The sequence below is a fragment of the Protomyctophum bolini genome (genome assembly GCF_963924005.1).
Source record: "Protomyctophum bolini genome assembly, chromosome: 9".
In the NCBI taxonomy this organism is placed as follows: domain Eukaryota; kingdom Metazoa; phylum Chordata; class Actinopteri; order Myctophiformes; family Myctophidae; genus Protomyctophum; species Protomyctophum bolini.
This window is the reverse complement of record NC_137870.1, coordinates 30,366,405-30,389,087: the sequence shown is the minus strand read 5'-3', so window position 1 is coordinate 30,389,087 and position 22,683 is coordinate 30,366,405. Positions and strand designations below refer to the sequence as shown.

The following is a 22,683-nucleotide window of genomic DNA, read 5'->3' as shown; positions in this document are numbered from 1 at the left end:
CTCATTCTCTCCCTTAATGAGATATTATTGTAATTATTGTCATTACGACATTTTCCCATAATGAACTTGATTGATGTTGTTGTTATGGCAGTATTTATTCCCCATAATTAGTGTAAATGTGTTGGAGTTTGTAGCGCTGATGGCATGAGGCCGTCTATGGACTATGGTAAACCCAGTCCTCCTGTCGCTGACCAGCTGACCCCTCAGAGTTTCCGCTCCGTGTGGAGATTTGTCTTGGACGTTAGAGTTGCAGCCTGGTCATGGTCACCACTGAATGGGCCTCTACTTGTAGCCATTTTTAAGACCATTGCAACACGAAAGGCGAGGCTACACAATAGCCAGCGCTGGGCTTTGTTTCAGCCCGTCACTTGCACTCTGTGAAAATCCCCCCCGCCCTGTTGCCTTTAAAGAAAAGGTGAAAAGGTTTTGCCTATGCTCCCTTTTTCTTCTTTTTTAAAATATGGTTGTGTTTTGAGAGTGAAGAAAGCGCAAAAAAAAGTTTTCAGTCACCCCATTTTGAATGTTATTGTTGAAAACGCCAACTACTGGAAGGAATTCTGAAGAAAATCTTTGTTGAATGAACTACGTTGATGTTTTCTTCTTAGTGGCTCTCAATCCAATTAGGAGTTTAATAAGGGTCACACATTGAGGCTTCACGCTGCAAGTTGGTTCTTTTAATGCTTTTTTTAGAGGGGTGTGTGGGTGGGAGGGGGGCTGGAGTTGGATGGGACAACACTGAAGGCTGGTCTCTTTAGTGTGCTGTGAAGGGGCTTGTGGCCTGGTGAGTCATTGAAACTGTCAAGCTAGGGAGCACAGATGATCTGTTCAATTATTCTGAATGCTGGGTAGGCAGATAAAACAACGCTGTGGTTTGGTTAGTTTCTCAGGTGGTACCAATTACCTGATCTCTTGACACTCCTGTCCTCTCTCACCTGCTCCCCCGGTGTCATCTCAGTGCCCTCGGATTTTCTCTAGAAATACTCCTTGTGACTCTTTGTGTTACTTTTGTGTCACATTTTTCCCTGACTGTGAGGTTTATCCCATAGGCAAGGTTGTGTTAGACTTAACTGTCTACGCTGTCTAGTTGACACTAGTGTTTTCATCGCTCGTGTTTTTCAAGGTCAATCAATCATTGTCTTCATGGCAAGATCTCTAGCATCTTTGTAAAGATTAGGTGGAAATGCAAAATGTATCGTTGAGAACATTGCATTGGATGCTGAATCGGTCCTTTTAAAATGGATCATATTTGATCTTTAAGCTCTCATGGTGCAAGTGAGATTGAATCGGAGGGCCCTGGACGTGGACATGGCCTGCCTTTGAGGGCTAGTTCACATGCTGGGAGCTTTTAGTGTCTGACAGCCGTTTAACTCCACACGACCTGGTTCTCAAGTGCCACCGTTTGGGTCCTCTTGAATCCTGTTAGGAGCTATAATTACAATTCATGCACTCCCAGGACTCCTTTGAACAGGGATTGAGAGAGCAGAGAGAGCCTCACAGAGCCATAGATCCCCAGCCTCCCTGGCCCCTCATCAGTGTGGACGTTCTCAGAAGCTTTTAACAAAGTGTTTAGATCCTATGCCCGCCATCAAAACATTTATCTGCTCACTGTGGAATACACCAGAACTATTCTCTTGGCTTTCAATTAACTTATGTAAAACAGTTTTAAAACCTATTATGAATATCAATGTGTTCTATTTACAAATCACTGGAATGTTTTTTTAATTGTCTAATATAGTGCAAGTGGAAATGTGTATTTTGCATCACACATTTCGTGGGACTGTCATCGTGTTCCATCAAGCAGGCAAACAATAACTTTTTTGACGAGAGTGAATGCCAAAGCACATTGAAATGCTTTCAAAGGGAGAAAGAAAGAAAGAAAGAAAGAAAGGGCAAGCATAATGCCTAATAGGTGCTTTAGTAATTTCTGAGTTTTCATAGCTTAATCCGTTCTGAAAAGCTCAGGAGAAGAAAGGCTGCAAATGGCCCTCAGTATTAATTTGATGTGACTTCTGTACAATAAGGGCTGTGGATCCCAGAAGCCCATTTTCAAGCTTACCTTCTTTCATCATTCCCAGCCCTTGGAACTTTTGCCTAAATGTTTCATGAAACCAAGGCTGTAAGCTTCTTTGGTATTCTGTCTTTATAGCATCTGCCTTAAGACTATTATTACTGCGTGTTCAAGGCAGAGGAGCACATACAAAAACCAGGGCTGCTTTTCCTTTGTGGAAAACTCAAATTGATTTCGTACAATTGGGGGAGCAGTTGTATTAAAAACACACATTCTATGGCTCATTTCTCCCTTTCTCCCAGTGGGAAAGCATTCATTTGCGGTTTTTACAAATGGAGTTCTCCTCTGTTTTTTAGGGGCGCTAGCCCCTCCTATATACAGCTTTTGTCCCCACACGTCAATATTTGCCATTGACAATGAAAGGAGAAAGTGGGACAAATGTCTGCCAAATATAACAAAAATCTTGTCCCCACAGCCCACACGTCTCAATATTTGCCATTGACAATGAAAGGAGAAATTAGGTCAAATGTCCGCCAAATATAACGTAAATTCGTACGACGACAAGAGCACCCCTCACTTCACACGGGTGTGACTTTTTAATAAGAAGTCTCTATTATTATTACTTGCACAAGCATGTATTTGGTTAAAATGGGTGGGGTTTAAAAAAAGGCAAAAGCTTGCTCTGGTGCACTGGCCTAAAAGTGGGTCCTTAAAAACTGCTAAAACGTCTGAAATGTATGTATGTAGGTATGTATGTATGTATGTGTGTAGTATTTAAAAGGGGGGGCTTTTTAGTAAAAAGCCCAGCCCACAAAACCTTCATATATTTAAAACAAATCCAAAATAAGGTTACCAGTGAAGGGCAAAATGCCTATTCACTGGGGACTATGCAAGGCAGAGGCGTCCACCCCCCTGAGTCCAAGTTAAGCTAGACCGCATGTATGTATGTATGTATGTATGTATGTATGTATGTATTTGGTTAAAATGGGTGGGGTTTAAAAAAAGGCAAATGTATGTATGTATGTATGTATGTATGTGTAGGAATGGTTGTCCCTTATTGGCTGTTGATGGTGACGTAACTAAGGTAGGTTTTAAGTTTGGTATAAGGTCAATAACGGCTTGAAAGGATTTAGAACAGCAGTTGTAATAGACATTAGTTAGTAGCAGTACTTGCGTGGTCTGCTTGCGCACAAGTAGGCCATGTACTACTTGTGTGCAAGTTGTTGGCACCTCGAAAGAGTGCATTTCTAGTTAGCCTATTATTAGTTGCACAAGAAGAGCGTGCAAGTACTGTAATCGGCTGCTTATGTCAGTGTTGTCCACCGGCCAATAAGGGACCACCATTCTTGATGACGTAACTATAAGGCACGTTTGGTGATCGGCTGGGTATGTATGTATGGTGATCGGCTGTCAGGCTGAGTATCTGTGTATATGTACAGTATGTAATGCATTTGTCAGGGTAAGAATGGTGGTCTCTTATTGGCTGTTGATGGTGACGTAACTATACGTTTGAAGGTTGGTATAAGGATTTAGAACAGCATTTCCAATAGACATTATAGTATAGCAGACAAGCGTTCTGCTTTGTGCACAAGTAGGCCATATGGCCTACTTGTGTCGTTGTGTGCAAGGCGCAAGTTGGAAATGCACTCAGAGTGCATTTCTAGTTATTATTTCTTGCGCAAGCAGAGCGCGCAAGTAATAGTTTTCATCCATGTCGCCGTTTGATGTGTATGCGCCGTGCCAGCGTATGACGTAATGACTACTTGTGCTTGCTATGGCAGTAGTGTCAGATTACATACGGGCATTACCTTTAATCCTCCCAACACTAAAACATATCGTCATTACGTCACCATCGAAAACCAATTACACCCTGGCATTGGGACCTTTAATCCACATCTTTATTACGTCATCATTGAAAGTAACTACAGTATACCGCTAATCTCTCAATCAATTTACAAATTACATATACATAGAGGCATTTCCTTTAATCCACCCGACACTGATCGACATATACGTCACCATCGAAAGCCGTCTCTTACCATACTCTTAACAATACTACTTTTTTACCTCCAAAAACTAGGTAGGCCTACGTAGCAAATAGCTAAACCTAATAATTCAATATTTCAAACGTTCTTTCACAGAGAAGCTGAGATTTGACAGTTTGTAGCGGTCGACAGTACTTGCTCGCTCTGCTTGCGCACTAGTAGGCCTAAATGGCCTACTTGTGTGCAACAAACAAGTAGGCACTCGACAGAGTGCAGTTCTAGTTATTATTATTATTAATAATATTAATATTTATATTATTATTATTTTTCTTTTCTTTTTTGCAGCACCAGAAATTCACTTTTACTGAAAGTTAAAATCCAGAATAATAGCATTGCATCAGAAAAGGAGTTGGTGGGAACAAGCTGTTTTTGTAGTTGCTTAAAATGACGCCTCATTAATCAGAATCTGATTTCATCCTTAATATTTTGATAAGATATGAAATGAAATGTTACACTCACGCTGATATGCCCTAGCTCCCTCTGCAAAAGAACCCATTATGTGAACTCCAGGGGGTTTAATAAAAGTCTTTATTTGTGTGCTTTTGCTTTTCCTGTTGAGAGACAAAGAAGACCAGAGATTTGGGCTGTTATCAAATATTCCCATGTTGACGTGTCATAGGAAGTCGTTTGTTGACTGTAAAAGTAATGTCAGCGGTATCGGTACATGTTCATTACATATTGACAGGAAATGCAGAATCTAATGTTTTTCTTGTATATATTTTTGTTATTATTGCACAGAGTAGCATAGTGAGTGCCACATTTGGACGGGTCACTGACCCTATAGAAAACAGCTTGCATTAATATGGTCTAATCCAATGTAATTAGTCAAATTGCAGCATGCCAAGCAGCTTGTCAGGGGCTGTCGGCTTTGGCAGGCACACAAGATGGCCCGGAATCCCACTGGACAGCAGAGACACCCCAAAGGCTGAGCAGAGCTGCCCTAGTCCGCTCTGTCTTTACTCCGTTCCGTACATTATGTATTTCTTCTCCCCATCTCTCCTAACAAATGTGGGGAGGCGTGTGTGTATGTGTGTGGGGGGGGGGGGGGGGGGGGCTCTTTCAACGCCACTGCCACATTTTCACCTTTTCCTGAGTTGTCTCCCATCGCCCCAGGCTGTGAACTTGGCTTCCTGCCTGCCTGCCGAGGTGGATCAAAATTATATGGGGATCCTTAGCACAAGATACAGAAAGTCAAAGTAATTATATCAGTGCCACGTTTCCCTCCTCTAGGAGAGTGAGTCAGATGTACGCTGACTAGTGCTATACTGAAAACCGTAGACATAGGTATGACATTTCCTCGTGCCGAAGGATTAACATTAGTAAAAAGATTTAAACTACGTAATTACAAGAGGATAAAGTACAAATTATCTAGCGCACTCAACAGCCAGATTATCATCCTCTGCAAGCCCTGCACAGCCCCAAGGGGTGAGTGTGGATGACAAAAGGCCCTCATTAGCATAAATTTACAAGCACGCTCGTTCAGAGAAGCCGATAAGAACCTGTTCTACCTTTTGCCTTGGCCATGAATGGCTTGTTGTGCTTTTGGCAATGACAGATAAGTCAGGGTAATTCCACTCCATGCCTGAAAATGATGCTCCAGATTCTGGCTGTATCCCGAAGGTGTCACCCACGATAATCCTCAAAGAGCGTCCGGCGGAAAAAGGGGGCTGTGTGTTTTCTAGATGATATACTGCGAATGGCAGAAAGAATTATACGAAGGGAGACAAATCTGTAACATATTATTAGCAATTCCCACTGAATAACAGGGATAAAAGGATAATGGATGAGGGTGTCGTTATTACCTTGGCGCAGAGGGAAGAAGCAAACCAAAGGTAGAGAGACAAGATTAATTGAGGACGAGTGAGGCGCTCATTGCTCATCAGGCCCTCTCCACGTAACCGTTGGCTCTGTCTCTCCCTATCCTCCTCTGTCTCTCTGCCTCTCCATCCCCATCTCCTTCTCTCCGTTTCCCTCTGTCTTACTACATGGCCCCGCCTACTCAACCCTCCCTCCCCCTCTCCTTCCCACACGACACGGAAGCTGAAAACTGGGATTTAAAGCGATCAACTTGGCACACTCTGTGGCACCCGGAGCAAGCTGGTACCCAGGCAGGCCAGGGAGATTTCAGTCATCTTAAGGCTGACAAGTCCCTGAAGAGGGCCCATTAGTGAAGGCTTGCTGAAAGGACCCCATACCAAATGACTGCATCCCTTCTCTCAAGCTACTTATTGAAGGCATTCTCAAGCCATTTATCTGGATGATGTGCTCCCTAAGTTAAGTGTTAGTGTGGTTGTGCATGTGGTGTGCTTCCACAAGCGTGCATATGTGCAGTTTGTGTGTTCCTTGATAGCAAAATGATACAATATACTGTATATTATACTTGGTAAAACTGCTGATTACTATTACTAATACTAATGTACTTTGGGTCAGGCTACTCAAGTAACTCATAAGCAAATAAAAAAATATATGAGATCAGGATGAGTGGATGAAGGAAGCAAAATTGTTCTTGTGATTAAAGGAGAATTCCATGCTAGAAGGCTTTTTTACCTTTATTTGTAGTTGTTACGTCCCCACCAAAGACGTCCAGGTGTTATTTTGTGCAAAAGTGCATTATTGGCTATTTCCCCTAAGCCTTCAAGGGGGTTGGGTTTTTGTGCTAAATTGCTCATTTGTGTGCCGTTTGGGATACTATTTACAAGAGAGGATATATACAAGAAAATTAGATTTTTGAGCGATGGAAATAAGCGAATTAGCACAACACCCCAATGCCTAATTCAATTCAATGCAATTCAATTCAATTAATTGAGGGCTTATGGTAGGGGAAATAGCCAATAATGCGCTTTTGCACAAAATAACACCTGGACCTCTTTGGTGGGGACGTAACAACTACAAATAAAGTTAAGAAAGCCTTCTAGCATGGAATTCTCCTTTAAAATCAAGGTCCTCATATCACTACAACAATATGTCTTCCCTGCTTTGCCTAACTTTATTTATTGGATGTGAGGAGGTGTTATAAATGAAGTTATCTTTGTATAATCATGATATCCCACAACTACTCTAGGTTTCCGATAGCAACATATAATAATATGCTTACAATTGTGGGTGAATCTTGCTGCTAATCATGGCAACAAACATTATACCGCAGCTAGGGGCATGGCACTCTGCTGAAAGTTATTTATTATTACTTTAGTCTTCTATAAAGTTCAAGTTGTCTGTCTTTGTGCCCAGATTATTATTAAACTAGGACGGCACCATGCATGTCATGAACGATGCAAGTCGGGAATACATGTCATCAGTACATCTTGACCTGCTCTCTATACTTCCCATACTGTACCTTCTGTTCTCACCCACTTTTCTTTGAATTGGATAAAGATGGCTTCCCTTTTCCTCATACCAACATTACTTTCATTATCCTATCAAATTCTCCCATATTATTTATTTTGCATACTTTCTGTTCCATTGCATTCGCTGTCACTTATTGGTAATGTAGCACAATCGTTAGGCGAAGCTCGGCCAATCGGTTAAGAAGACTGTTCAGGTTGGCCAATCAGAGACTTATACTGGTTAAGTGGCACATCATGACGTGATGCTCTGTGAATCCGCGAAGCCGGCGGTTTGAGTTGGCCAATCAGGGAAGCCGATGCATACAATCTCCCGAATTTACAGAGACGAATTTGTGTGTTAGACGGAATCGGATACAGATATTTGAGGTTTTTCAGTTCTCCCAGACCATTGGTCTGTCCGAATTGGCACTGCAAGTGTGAGACCGTTCAGTCGGACTATTTCCAAGTTACGTTGACCAGAGAGTAACAGACACACAGAGATCTGGAAAAGTAGTGTGTGTGTGTGTGTGTGTGTGTGTGTGTGTGTGTGTGTGTGTGTGTGTGTGGTAGGTATATATGGAGAGAGAGAACAAACACATTCTCTGTAAATCCGGGACATTGTATTCATTGGCTTCCCTGATTAGCCAACTCAAACCGCCGACTTCACAGATTCACAGAGCATCACGTCAGGGTTCAAATATATAAGATAGATATGGACACACATTCCGCATCAGCTCAAATTGCTATTGTTAAATGTGCTCCGGATATCGGAGAAAGCTGTAGTAGTGTAGGCTATATTAGAATAGACATGTATGTTAATGTAGCCTATATTGTAAAATATGCATTTCACAAAACATGACATGAAAGACAATGGAGATGACGTGACAGTCGAGATGTCTTGACAGGCAGCAGAGATCGACGGTATAGTTGAAGGTGAATCAATGGCTTTGTTGAGTCAGAGAAAATATTATGTAATGCTTCCATAGTGAAAATCTGCATTCTGCAGACATATCTCATGGCCCACGTTTATTATTATTACGTTTATTATACATCTGTGTGGGTGCAAACCGACTATTATTAAACCAACGATAATTTATATCCATCTCATCTACAAGCTCACGGGCTGCAGATCAGCTATTTTCGGAGATTACATTCATATCTGCAAATATAAAATAGCTGTGGTACTTATGTGGTTATGGTGAAATAAACCATTATTAGCACTTCATGAACAAATGCAGAAACAATATAAAGGCTTCCCTTTACAGGTCAAACATCATTCATTCACATACAATAATACACATTAATAAATAACAATTAAGCAATTGATACCAGTGAGCTGGCGGTTATGAAAGGCTCGTCATAAACCTGCATCAGTTGTTTTGGAGGTGGAAAGCCTGGTGACGTGAGGTTAGTTTGGAGGGGACGAGGGTACTTTGGCGTCACCATTTCAGCAAATAGGCAGCATTCGCTGTACACACAGAGACGACAAAGTAGAATCTCCGAAGTTTGCCACTCTGGGAGCTGGTTTAAAAAATAACCGGTTATGTCCCCTAAAACGCCGTCTCCGTGTGGCAGAAAGGGCAGATTGGCTAAATACTTGTGCGGGTAACGCAGAATACGTCCTCATGTAGACAGCACCTGAGACAGAGATAGTTTCACCTACACAATAACCAGGCCATTGTTGGGTACTGAAACCTGAATGAGCTGATCCGCGCATTGTGTCGTCAATGCAGTAACGCAGGCAAGGTTTGTTCTCAAAATAAAGCTTTTGTGTAGCCTACTTAATTGAGGTAAATAGAAAAAAGCATTTCATTGACCACACTGCTGGAGGGCTCCTGGTTATGTCCAGGGTTTGTGTTTAAACATACTGTACACAGTGTAGAATGGTTAAACGGTCGTCACCCTTCTAGTAGAAATGACAAGCAGTAGGAGATGAGCTCTTCCCTCCCATCCTACCACAGCAGTGTGTAGCGCCTGCTAATGTCCATGAAATGCCGCCCGTCACATAAATGTTATTGACAAACTTGGCTGGACGTTTGGGGCAGTGATCTGCAGCGTGCTTAATGCATATTCATCTCCCTTATCCCGCTGGTCTTGCCAGAGCACCAGAGCTGTGTCTCCTTGCCACACTCCAACTACCATCCAAATGTAAAGTGACACTGATTATGCAAATCTATCTTGTTTCCCCCCAATACCTGCATTAGAAACCCAGCTACAGTACTTTATTGAAGTTGAGATATGGGGCCGCGTGAAAGAAATGGAGAGGAACATTGCTTTACTATAATCTGGTGCAATTTATTTCCCTATTTCATATTTCTGTGCTTCATAATATACCGTCGTATATGGAAGAGCAGATGAAAAACATGCTTTGATGTTTATGCATAGTTTATTATAAAATAACACTGGGACCTAGAAAGGACTGGTAGTAAAACGAATGTTTTTTTTATAGGACATGCATCACTCTGTAAATAATAGTGCAACTTTACAACTGCAAATATGAATTGATATTGTTCTGTCTTGTGTGTAGAACATTAGATATGGCATATTAGTATTTATTAAGTAAAAGTGTAATGCGCAGATTGAAATAGAATAAAACCAGATGTGTATCTGTTCTCCATGACCTGTTTGCCATGACCCTGGCTGACTGTGAAAACCAGATCTCTATAGCTTCTTCTGCTTCTTTGCTGACTGCTTACTTCGTCCACAGATTTGGTCCTCATTGCCCGTGGTCAGTTTTTGGATACAATGTGTGCTGATCCTCCAAATTGCTGTGCGTGAAATCCATCCCGCATTCTCCTGGGGAGAGTAGTCATATCACTCAAAATGAAAACACCCTCTCCTCTCCTCCCCTCATTCTTCCCGTGCACCATTCTCTCTGGCCGCCTGGGACCTTTATAGTGGAAGCCTATTAGACAAATGTGAGAAGAACACTGCAGAGGTACCATGATGCCTGGTTGTCAGCGTGCTCCGTACCGCCATATAAATATATCAGTCATGCTGGCTTGGCGGTCTCCTGGAATCATATTATTTCAGGAGGAATGCAATAGAGGGAGATTGCATTGTTCCACGCAGAGTTGAAATTGAATCAGTTTTTTTGTAGGAACTGCTCTGTTAGATGTATTAATAACGTCTGTCGTAATCTCTGGACGATTATAGGGTTAGATCTATTCGTGAGTCATATGTGATTAGAATGGATTTCCATGCATGAAACGACTTTCTTTCTTTTTCTTTTGCATTTTAATGAGTTATGTGTTCCAACTGGAGCATCTCTGTTATTCTACAGAAGTCTGAGTCTAAACACTGGTTGTCACCTGTGACTCTCCTCATCCTCATCTGTCTCAATGATTTTAAGCCCTGATGTTCCACAGGCAGAACAGAGTCCGGCCTCTGTCAAATCAGCAGAAGAAGGGAAGCAGAATAAAGGGGAATGGACGGCAGAGACGTTAAATTGCATTATGGCTATTATGTGGGAGAGATGCACCTCCTCTGCAGCTGGCAGAGCAGCGCATGCGTGTATGGATCCTAATGAGCCTGTGTAGAGAGACCTGTGTGGAAACAAAAGGCTGGGCTTGTTGGCCATACCCCTCCCCACCACCTCCCTCCACCCACCCCCGCACCGCTCCCCCAGCCTGGAGCGTGACAGACCAAGAGCAGAGCGCCGGTTCCTTCCTGGTGGCGTGATTAGATTGGGGCCGAAGTCTCCAGCTGGCAGGCCTGTCTGTGACTGGAGGCGGCCGTCCCCAGTGCTTGTCACTAGCTGACACCTCTGACAGGCAGGGGACAGCTTCAGCAGACAGGTTCATTAAATGGCATTTTTTACAGCTGGGCCTCCGAAAATGAGGGCTGGGCTTTGTCAAAGTTCCAAGTCTACAGGGGCCCCTGCTTGTTGGTTTAAACCAAAGCTTTGTTGTTATGACAAATTTTTTGATCTGGGCTGTTTGAAATAGGCTCTTTTTTACCCTGCTCTTTAGCCTGTCTCTTTTGTTGACAGCTAGCCCTTTGGCCTGTACTTTGTCACAGCAGCATAAATGTGAACTTTAGCTGGTAACAAGAAACAACCATGGGTACATTTTCGTATCATATCAACAATCATATTGCAGCTGCTTTAACTGAATCTGAAACTATTTGTGGGAACCTGGAATATCTTGTAATAGTGAAACTGCACAAAGATTCTGAGCATATATTATATATTTATAGAATCATATTACTATACTATATAACAAACAGTACATTTGGGGTTAGAATCCATTACTAAATGGATTCAGAGTTATCACATTTCCATGCTGACAACACAAACAACCTGATATATCTGTATTCTGTACCCCTGCACCACTCGAGCCGTCGGAGCTCACCTGTACCCTGATGATGTAAGCTGTTGTTGCCTTCCCGTGGTGCCAATACAGCGTGCCTATCCGCATGCCTGGCACTCTAAAGACTGCTTCACAAACACCGGGTAACAGAGAGGGAGTGGGGATAAACAGTCCTGATGTCCCTCAGCGGTGTGCTCACGGCTGCACTACATTTCATGCCATCCCTCCATCTCACTTCACATCCCTTTCCCTTCCCCTGCTACGTCCTCTCCAGTCAGCACACTTCCTCCTCTCTGGTGCTGTGCTGTCTCTATGACAACTGTTTGAGTAGGGGGTTGCTGAGGTGTCAAGCAGGGGCATTACTGGGAGGAGAGCACCAGAGATGCTGCGCTGCACGTCCAGCATCTCCACCTAATCCAATTTTAATTGAGCTCCAGAGACTTTGATGTGGCACAGAGGTCGGGCATGAGCTATTCCAGGGAGAAATTAAGGCAGCCCGGCTCGCGCCGCACTCTTCCAGCCTGTCACTATTTTAAATGAGCATTAGCATCGGACCTAACCCAGCCGAACATCTCACTCTGCCTCCTTCACTCCCGATTCCACCGCCACAACACACACACACACACACACACACACACACACACACACACACACTACCACACCACTGTATTGGTGTATTGTCTGCTGTTCTGTGTTGTATCTTTATTTACATGCACGAATGCAGACATGCATCAAGATGGCCCGGCCTCGTGTCTGTGCCGCACCACACTGATAGAATGCGAACGTGTGTGATTATGGCCTGCAGGGAGTTGATGAGGTCGCCCGCCATGGTTCACACTGTTGGTGAGTTGGAAGGAGGAAGGGAAAGAAGGTGTGTGAGAAGATCATTCTCACCTGTCAGGGTGTCTCTCTGGATCTCTCCATGTGGGCACCTGCCTGGCATGGTTGTTTTATTGATTATTTATGTGTCACTGACCATGGGGACTATTTTTTGTTCCACCATGCCCTCGCTCTGGCAGATGTTATACACACTAAAGGGAACGTGTGAAAAACACAGTGGGAATGTGTGAAAGATAGTTTGTCGCACATGGGATACACTGTAATGTTTGAAAACAATAGAATCTGGCCTATGGAATTCTGAAAGTATTAATATTATACAGTCTTGTCATATTATACAATATTGTCTTGTTACAAGTTGAATAAAATTGTAACGATCGTCGGGGAGTAAAATATTTGCATATTATGAACTGACATGCAAACGTAAACTTCTGGTCTGATCATGATTGGCTGATCAAGGCCAAGCAGTCTAGTCTGTACATTTGTCTATGTATGTACTGTATGTATGTCTGTATGCATGTAAGTATTCATGTTGTCTCTCCTCAAAAGTAGAGCAATTACAGCTGTCCGGCGAAGTGAAAGTCATAATGAGAGTGAAACGTTAAATGGTGGTGGAATATACACACACACACACACACACACTCACACTCACACTCACACTCACACTCACACACTCTGACGGTGGTGGTAAACCATACAAACTGCCCATTGGAAGCAGTTAGGTGTTCAGTGTCTTGCTCAAGGACACTTCAACACTAACCTAGGGGGAGCCAGGGATCAAACCAGGAAACTTCAAGTGTTCTATGGTCATGATTCACCAGGGGCCTGGCTGGCTTGGTTCTAGGCTTACAACTCTTAAAGCAAAGGGCCACCAAGAAACACTTTCCTGGGGGTTTGTGTGTGTAATGGGTGTTTTTAGATATTTTGGTCATGATGTTCATGAGGTTCATGAGGTATAAAAAACATGGGGGCTATACTGTTACGCTCTATTGTCCATTTCAGTTCCGGTACTCAACATAGTTTGTTTGATGCTGTTATTGTTGAACATCTTGTCTCTCCACTCTGGCTAGGTGCTGGCATATTCTGAGGGCCTACATGGGAAATGGATGTTCAGTGAGATCCGAGCTGTGTTCTCCAGGCGCTATCTCCTGCAGAGCACGGCACTGGAGGTCTTTATGGCGAACCGCAGTAAGCAAAGCTCCCATCACATCACATGACGCTATTCTAAGTACCGTACTTAAAGGAGAGTCCCGGACAACTCGTTTTCTTACCGTATCATATCATATGATGATTAGTTTAATGATTACCTAAAAGAAAATACTCAAAAACGGCCATTGCCAGCATCACTAATGTGATGTCAGCACAATTGGGCAAGGCCGTTTTTAGCCCAATGAGTTTTTGCAAAACTAATGCTTAGAATGGATTCAGCATTATGAAAACCCCCTAGTTTGACAAGTCACATGCTACATAAAGCATGATGAAATCTTTAATATTTTTCCTTCTATAGGTTGTTAATCGTATGGTCACACATTATGCCAATTATGAAAATTGGCAGTTTCAGAGACCCATACTAAACATTTCTAACATAAAACGTTGGTGTACTCAACATGCCTGGGTTCACATTCTGGCAAGTGGACTATTGTGGGATATAACTCCACAAAGTCTTTTGACCGGTTTGAGCCTGCCTACCTTTCTTAAAGCCGTAGTGCCCTGTATATATTCTTTAACTTATTTTCTGCCACTTTTGTGAACGTTTCAGAAAATGCCAGATGTTTGTTTGTTGAGGGGGAAATCTTCAAAATGTAAATACATAACAGTAATGCATTGATATTAAAATGAAAATGTTCTTCTTAATTTGTACTTTAGAATAGGCTAGTTTATCCACCACCTGACATTTAGTATTTGTCTCACTCACTGTCTTCTCTGTCCACACAGCATCAGTCATGTTCAACTTCCCAGATCAGGCCACAGTGAAGAAAGTAGTTTACAGTCTTCCTCGAGTGGGAGTGGGCACCAGTTATGGGCTACCACAAGCCAGGTTGGTCACAGATAACCCCACAATTCCTTGCTGCTACGTGCACCGAGTTTGAAGTTGGTTGGTCCCATATGTGTATATGACCATGTATGGGCATAGCGGTGGGTGAGCCGCGAGGCAGGGGGCCCCACGCAATTGCGTGGTCTGCGTAGTACAATAAACCGCCCCTGAGCTCACAACGCATATCACCACAATGCATTCTCAGCTTGTAGATCGGTTATTCTCACTTTATTTTGTTAAATGTTTAATTTATGAACAATGGGTTCTATTTCAGCATGCTACTGTAACGTTCTAGTAAGAGAAAGGATGTCGTTTTTATTAGCTTAGAATCTCCATCGATGATGTCACTGCGGTAGGCAGCTATCCAAACTTTCCACAACCCTCCTCTGAGACAGTGAGTAAAATGGTGCCATCTTATAATGAGCATCAGTGAGTATTAAATTATATAAAGATAAGTTAGAAAATGGCTGAAGTGCTCCTTTAATAATTATGTATTGGGCATAATGAGCTGTGTATTCGGTGGTGTAGCCAGTGCAGCCCTGCAGCAGAGGCGTATTTTAAGTCCCATTGCTCTTGACATTGGTGTGCACTGACCCTGATTGAACTGACCTAGTTCTCTGACTGAAGACTCTACCACAGAAGCTGTCTCCGGCCCACTGACCACAGAGAAACTCGCTCAGTCCCCCATGACTCTGAACATTGTTAACAAGCCTGTTAATATGCTCATATAAAGCAGGCACATGAGCACATGAGTGTTAACTGATGGGACGTAATACTCAATTTGCATTCCTGAATGAGTGTATTATAAAAAGAAAGAAAGAAATATTTTCATAATTGGATTCCAAGGTGTATTCTGTACTCTCGTGTTGTACAATAGTTTTACATTGTATGTGAAATATAGGCTACAGTATATCGTCACTGTCGGGTTCTTGTATGTCTAAAATGATTACTTTTCAGCAAATGGTAAAAAGAACCTTTGTCCATATGTACTGTACTGTTTGTACAGTACATTCATAGCCTAAATTCACAGTAGCCTACTTGTTTGACATGATCAGTTACAAAAACACATCTCCATTCTTTGTTTTGTGGTCAATGGATTCATGTATTTTCCAGGCGCATCTCCCTGGCAACACCTCGGCAGCTCTTCAAGTCGGCCAACATGACCCAGCGTTGGCAGCGGCGAGAAATCTCCAACTTTGAGTACCTCATGTTCCTCAACACCATTGCAGGTGAGACTACACCGTTCTTCACTCTCACTGGTCTGCATAGTTTGCTTTCTACTGTATTGTTGTGCTAACACAATCTTTGTGGAATAATTATGTCCCACCAACATTTCGCTGCTTGTAGACCTACCTGTGTGCGTGAGTGGAAAATAAACACCCGTTGATTCTTGATTGATTAATTGAACCTAGCACGTCCGATTCCTATACACATTTTTAGCATTTTACCCCTCCTCACTTCTATCAGCTATAGAAGTATATAAAAGTAAAAATATGGATTTCCAAGAATAACCACTGTGGATGAGTTGAATGCAAATGCATCCAACTGTGACTTTTCGAAGTCGAAGTTTGCTCATAATCGTGAATAATTTATTTGCGTCAATTTACTTTAGAAAGCTATAAAGCACACACAAGTATGCCATATTTGTTTAAGAAATCACACTGTCCTTAAGTGGCAGTTATGCAGTACAGTACTCTGCTGTTCACGTGAGTTGGCTGTTTGAAGCAAAGAACAGGCACAGCAGATTTTTGCTAGATAATTAGTGCCTGGCTATGTGAAAGTGTACACATGTGTGTCTGTGGAGTTGAGAGGTGCTATTGTCGACTCTCTGATCTGAACTGCAGCTAACAGGGAATGTGAGAGAGACTGGCGCTCTGCTCTGCTATGAGAGGTGTCATCCTCTCTCTTGCGCTGCATATTCATGCATATTTATATTTAGCTCATGCTCGAGTTCGATACATTATTGTCAGCTAATTAGATGTAAGGCAGACGGAAGAACATGCCCAAAATTCATTAAAAATCCCTGGTAATGACCTGTGCTGACAGCGATGTCAGAGCAGTGTGGGGCGGCAGACAGGCGGGGGTGAAGCTGGGGAGATGTGTGAACGGGAAGTGCTCTTCTAATTAAACACTATTCCACTGTTATTAACATCTTGCCATCCTGACTTGGGCTCCAGTACCAGCAGGTCTAGCCGCATCACTACCCCCATCTTATCTTCCATGCTCAATCCGTTACTTCCCTTTGGCTTTGTGGCATTAACCTGTTAATTATGATCTTTAACTTCCCAAAGACCCTGGCTATTCTGAAGCAACCCCTCTCATTGACTCAAAAGGACAGACTCAGAGCATGTCCTTTTGTATGGTTTAAGATTGGTTAAAGCCAGTAATAAGTAATAACTAATGTACTATAGGAGTTCCAAAACCTTTCCATTACAAGGATCCCTAAATATAGCCATAGCTTCTTCTAAATTATTGACAATAATGATGCCAGGTTGAAAGGGTATAGAATAAACTTAAAATTATTTTTTTAATGTGATGATAGTGAAAGTGGTAAAGTGTATCTGTGGGTTTGATAAATATTGAACCAATGAAAAGTATTAACAAGAGCTGTAAATAATAACTGCATTGGATTCATGGAACACAGGTACCTTTTTCCATTTCCAAGGTTTCCTCCTTCTGTACCTCCTCCCACATGAGGTGAAAATCCCAAACACACGTCGGTCGGTGAGGAAAAACTTGGCATTGCGCCTCAGGAAATTGTCAATTTGCCCATCCACTGTGCACCTCACACCAGTGCCCGCTCCAAAATTGAGCCCTTAAGGTGCATTCAGACAGGGCTTTTGTTATTTAAGTTATTTGGGTTCTTTCCCGTTTTTTAACTTGATTGTCAGTGGAGAGAGACACAAGGAGAGAGAGCAGCGGAGTGACATGCAGCAAATGGTCCGGTTGGCCCAGGAGCCAAACCAATGACCCGCTGTCAGGCACCAGAACCCACGTGGAACGTGTCCCTATACCATCCTGCCATTGGTCTTTCCCAATGTGCTTTTTTTGAGCGACGCGATGCAGTATTAAGTCAATGTAAAGTGTGTCTATACACTCAGGGCTACATGATTTGTGCACCACCCATACAATTTTCACCAAAGCGTGAGTGGCTGTCAGTGTGTGTGGGGAGCACATGTCGGTGTGAATGCAACAGCGATGCATTTCCCGCAATTCAATGATTTTTGTGAATGCACCTTTAGTCTTATTTGACACCTTACCATTTCCAACTCAATTTTCATTTGTTATTGAAAACGTCTGTTGTGATTTGAATCTTTGCCAAGCACACACCACAGGATCGTGGAAAGACACATGTTGATGATGTTGCCAATTAGGATTAAGAGACAGATTTGTGTCTTTCATTCACACACACAACGATTAGCACAATTACCCTCCACCAGATCTTAAAACATTGCTAAATCAGACTTGACTAAAGTTGTCTTGTACATGGATTGCACAAAAAAAGATAGATGGCTATAAGAGATATTGAATATGTTATTGCAAACTGTAAATTCTCAGTAAAAAGCAATTTATATAATCTATCTATAAATGCACCAAGTCTCTGTATGTATGTATGTATGTATGTATGTACGTACGTACATACGCACATCTGTAATCCACGTAACTCGAGAACATGCGCTCCACCCCCCCACAGTGACCGGTGTTGAGTCGGTCGGACCCATGGTTGTCCAGAACCGCCACAAAAGGCCTCTGCCCGGGCTCTGGACCTGATCACCCCTATATCTCCATATATGGAGCTGGCCTGCTCTGACATCACAATACTTCATATTTGGGCATGCCTGACACAGAACTCCATGGGCATAAAAGGGACACAGGCAGATGGGTGGAACAGGTACTCTGACACGGGTACAACGGGTACCCGGGTGGGGCATGGATCTCCAACTCCCACCGTTACCGACTCAGTGCTCTACAGCCGGGCACCGGTCTAGTATCTATCTATAAATGCACCTCGTCTCTGTATGTCTGTCTGTGTGTACGTCTCTAATGCACTTGATAACCGTTCGGCCTGTTCTGACATCACACATAGACTCCATATTTGAGCATGCCTGACAAAGAACTCCATATGGGCATAAAATGGACACAGACGAAAACTATACCTAACCCTAACCCTAACCTTAACCTCAGTAAACTTAACTTGCCTGGGGGGTGTGGTTATGAACACAACCCGTGTAGGAATTAGTATGTAGCTTCTTAGTAGCCTAGTGCCCAATGGGCACCGCTTAGTAACTATAGTTGGATGCTTAGAACTCCATGGGCATAAAAGGGACACAGACATGGGGCATGCATCCAACTTGCATCGTTCCAAGTAGGCCTCTAGTAGTTGTATTTGTAGTAATAATAGTAATAGTAATAGTAATAGTAATAGTAATAATAATAGTAATATTTATTATTATTTTTGGCATTAAAGTTTGATGTTTATCGGTTAAATGGTTCTTGAGATATGCAGTGACACTGTCATAGACGCACACAGACACAGAGATTTTGTACATGTATTGATAGATTATTATATTTACAGTATATTATATGTATTTATTATCAAATCTGTTTGTGTTGTCATGCAGTGATGCAAACAAATATTTGTTTCATAGAATAACTACTGCCGCATGCTCTGGGCATTGGATTGATTTGAGATCATGCTGAGGAAAAAAAAATCCTGCAATTGGTTCCCATACACTCAATTGAGTTATGATGTTATGATCTCATGATGATGTTATGATCTTGAGTCTTTCTTTGGCTTCCTTGAAATGATCCCAGAACGGAGGAGGAAGAGGTTTGGTTTACTATAGGAAAATAAATCCATGAGCGTTCTTCAAGAAACTCCCGCCAAGCCTAGAATGCTGTGGTGTGCCTTAAGTGAAAGGTCTGTAAAGATGAAATACCTCTATAGCATCTATTTGTTGAAGTTCTCTTGGTCAGGGCTCATCTTTCATGTGGGCTGAGGGTGAGTGACATGTAAGTGCTGCTGGAAGTGGGATATGTTGGCTGGTTGACACTTGACGAGTTGGAGCTCAACATGGCGACCTACAGTAACCACTGGCTAGCCAAACAGACCTCACACCAAACCAAACACTTAATTTTACATTGCTTTATTTCAAACAAAGGATTAGCTTGTTTAGTTTTTTTGTTTTCTGTTATATTTTATGAGTTACATGAGTTCGTTTTCATGTGTTGTGTCATGCATTTGGTTTATTCATATTTGATAGAGGGCTTGATTTATTGAGTAAGATTGTAATTTTGTTCTGATTAAGAGTTGGCTTGTTTTAATTATAAGTGACATTTATGTTGCCAAAGGAAAAAGAATTACAACGTTTAAGTTAATTTAAATGTTAATCATGATGCTCAAATGATGGTTAGGAGAACAGCTTTTAATTAGGCTATTATATCAAGTAATTTTGTATACACTAGACCAGTGGTTCAAAAAACCTTTGGCTTCAGTAACTACTACTCCCTAATTTCCGAATCCAAGTAGGCTACACCCTTGGCTTTACCCGACTACAACTACTAACATTTTGCTTAGAAAACCAAAAATTATGTCTTAGCTTTCACCACAAACGGTAATATGTCGGGCGTGATGCGAACACAAATAACTATCTACATCTGAACGTTGGGCAGATTGGACAAAAACAACAACTTTGGAGTATTTTTCGGAGAAAACAAGCAGCAAATAAATGACAATGAGTGGGTCCTTAAGGGGAGCGCGCACATTGAACATCATGATGGGAAGAACGTAGGCGCTGTATAGCAGCCTGGACAGCACGAAAGGTTAGTTTTGAGCTTCAGCTGCTTGGAATTGATATAAACCTTATAACCCGCCATAACCCGTCATCTGGCGGGTTATGAAGCGGCTTGGCGTCGTGGGTGTTAAAGTAAAATTATTTACTGTATATTAAACATACAACAGAATTATCTGAGAAATGTTTCCCAACATATTAGATGCTATCTTCAAGTCTGTTATCCTGAATACCTTGATAATTTGCACAAACTTGGATGCATTTTGTTTTTAATCGCAATTCATGTTCATATTTTTTATTCTTGCTATAAAATTGTTCTTGTACAGTATGTGATTTTACATTGTTTACTGAGAACAATACATTATATTGTCTCTGTTTTTTAATGACTGGTTTCCAGATCAAACCCAGAGTAGCACATGCAGGGGTAAAGTTCCTGCCCACCACGTGGAGAATACGTGGTGCATCTTACTTGACTGGGTGTTCCAACACGCACACTTGGCCCGTTTTGCAGGTGGGAAGCCATAGATCTATGACACTGCTTTAGCGACTCCTGCAGGTTGGACGCCTGTTCAGCAGGAAGCAGAATTGGGAAGAATATTGTAAACCCTACGCATGCGTTAGCGGTTAACACCTTCCAGTTCCATGTGATCTATTTCATGTGGAGAAAAAAAAGCCTGGCGGCGTGACGTGTATCGCGGAGGCACGCAATTGTCTACACCCTTCCCAAGACCAACCAATAGGGTCAGGAACTACATGGGGGGAATTGGGACAATTCAGTGTAGCATGAGCCAAAACACATCCTTTCTACTCCCACAGCAGTGTCATCTTGAAAAGGAAATTAGAGTGCATATGTGGCAGCGTGGTAAGGTGAAGAGATACTCTTGAGTTCTACAATTACTTCTCTCGTGGATGGATTTCCAGTGACACTTCTTGCCATCTGATTCCCATATTCCCACTGAGAGCGAAGGAGGAAATTCACATCTGGCCAAAGAGCAGATCATTCTGGCAGTGTCATGTCAGGCATGCGTGGTGTCATGGCCCCCAGAAGAATCTACGTCTCTTTAATTATCCACACACCACAACTTAGAGAAACGCCATGATGTCCATGAATTTAGAAACCTCCTCTTCAGAGCCTCCTCTAAACCTCACAGGCCAGCGATGTACTTGACAGTCAGAGGCACAGGGGGCAGACTAATACATTCTCAGAGAGATGAGTGAGCTCTCTATTAGTGCGTTTGTCACCCCATGGCAGACACCCTCAGAGACAGGAAGTGGGGTCTGATTGAGGGCTCTGAGATTCGGGGGTTCACTGGAATGTTGCATGCTGGGTCCCCAAAGTAACTGAAGCCTTGTGTGTACTCTGCCCTGCTTTCAAGTCCCTCCCACCCCTCATCTCCGAGATTTTCTGTCTTGCTCTGTTTATCTAGGGAGGACGTACAATGACCTGAGCCAGTACCCGGTCTTTCCATGGGTCCTCACCAACTATGAGAGTGAGGAGCTGGACCTGACCCTGCCAGGAAACTTCAGAGATCTCTCAAAGGTACAGAGTCTCGCCATGCACCCCAGTGTGTGTGGAGAGGGGAGGGTGGGGGTGGGGGGGGGCAGGGGGATTTCCTCGCGAAGTCCCAGACTGTAAAACAAAACCATATTGAATGGGAAATAATCCAGACATCATGTGCTCGTTCTGAACTCTGAGGTGGAATGTAGAAAGTGGAAAGTGCTGATCATATAACATCTCATCTCTGCAATGTTTGTTATAAGTACACAGTTAAATCAACAGAGTTCATCTAACCTTTATTGTATAATTTAGATCTATTTGGGCTAACCTCACACTGAGGATTTTACTGTTAAAACAGGGAGTGTGATGTAAAAACATCATAATATTAGTATACAAGATTAGGCCCAAAGCAAGAAGACAGAATTTCAGTTTAACCATTGGCTTCGAGCCATGCAAGAACCAGAAAGATGGAGGCTAGGGTGGTGGAGGCAAAGCTTGTTGCCAGCAGCAGTGTGTGGGGGCGGGGCAGCATTGGTGTGGCAGAGATCATTATTGGAGGGAGCCATGTTTAAAGGGTCTGCTTGTTCCGAGAATGGGCTGTGATTGGTGCATACAAATGTGTGGCTGATTAGAAACGCTGATTCAATGAGTCTTGCATGAACTATTGCAATGCTTAGTTGTTGTTGTTTTGGTTTTATAGATACTTTACCTATAGGCCCTATATGGTGCTAGCAATGCTCTCTTTCCATTAACAATAAAGATAATTTAATGTTCGTGTTGGCACCGTTTGTTTTTCATCACCATTACATCACCTAATCAACATGAGTTAGACTTT

General features: G+C 42.5%; 1 protein-coding gene across 1 annotated transcript in view; it reads left to right on the top strand.

Annotated features, from left to right (window-relative positions):
• Positions 1-22,683, top strand: part of nbeab (neurobeachin b) — a gene marked incomplete at its 5' end in the record, with an annotated part of 240,535 nt that overhangs the window by 173,817 nt on the left and 44,035 nt on the right. The window contains 4 exon segments of the mRNA XM_080772482.1: positions 13,594-13,711; positions 14,459-14,561; positions 15,672-15,787; positions 21,778-21,890. Of these exon segments, the coding sequence (XP_080628608.1) occupies positions 13,594-13,711; positions 14,459-14,561; positions 15,672-15,787; positions 21,778-21,890 (450 nt within the window).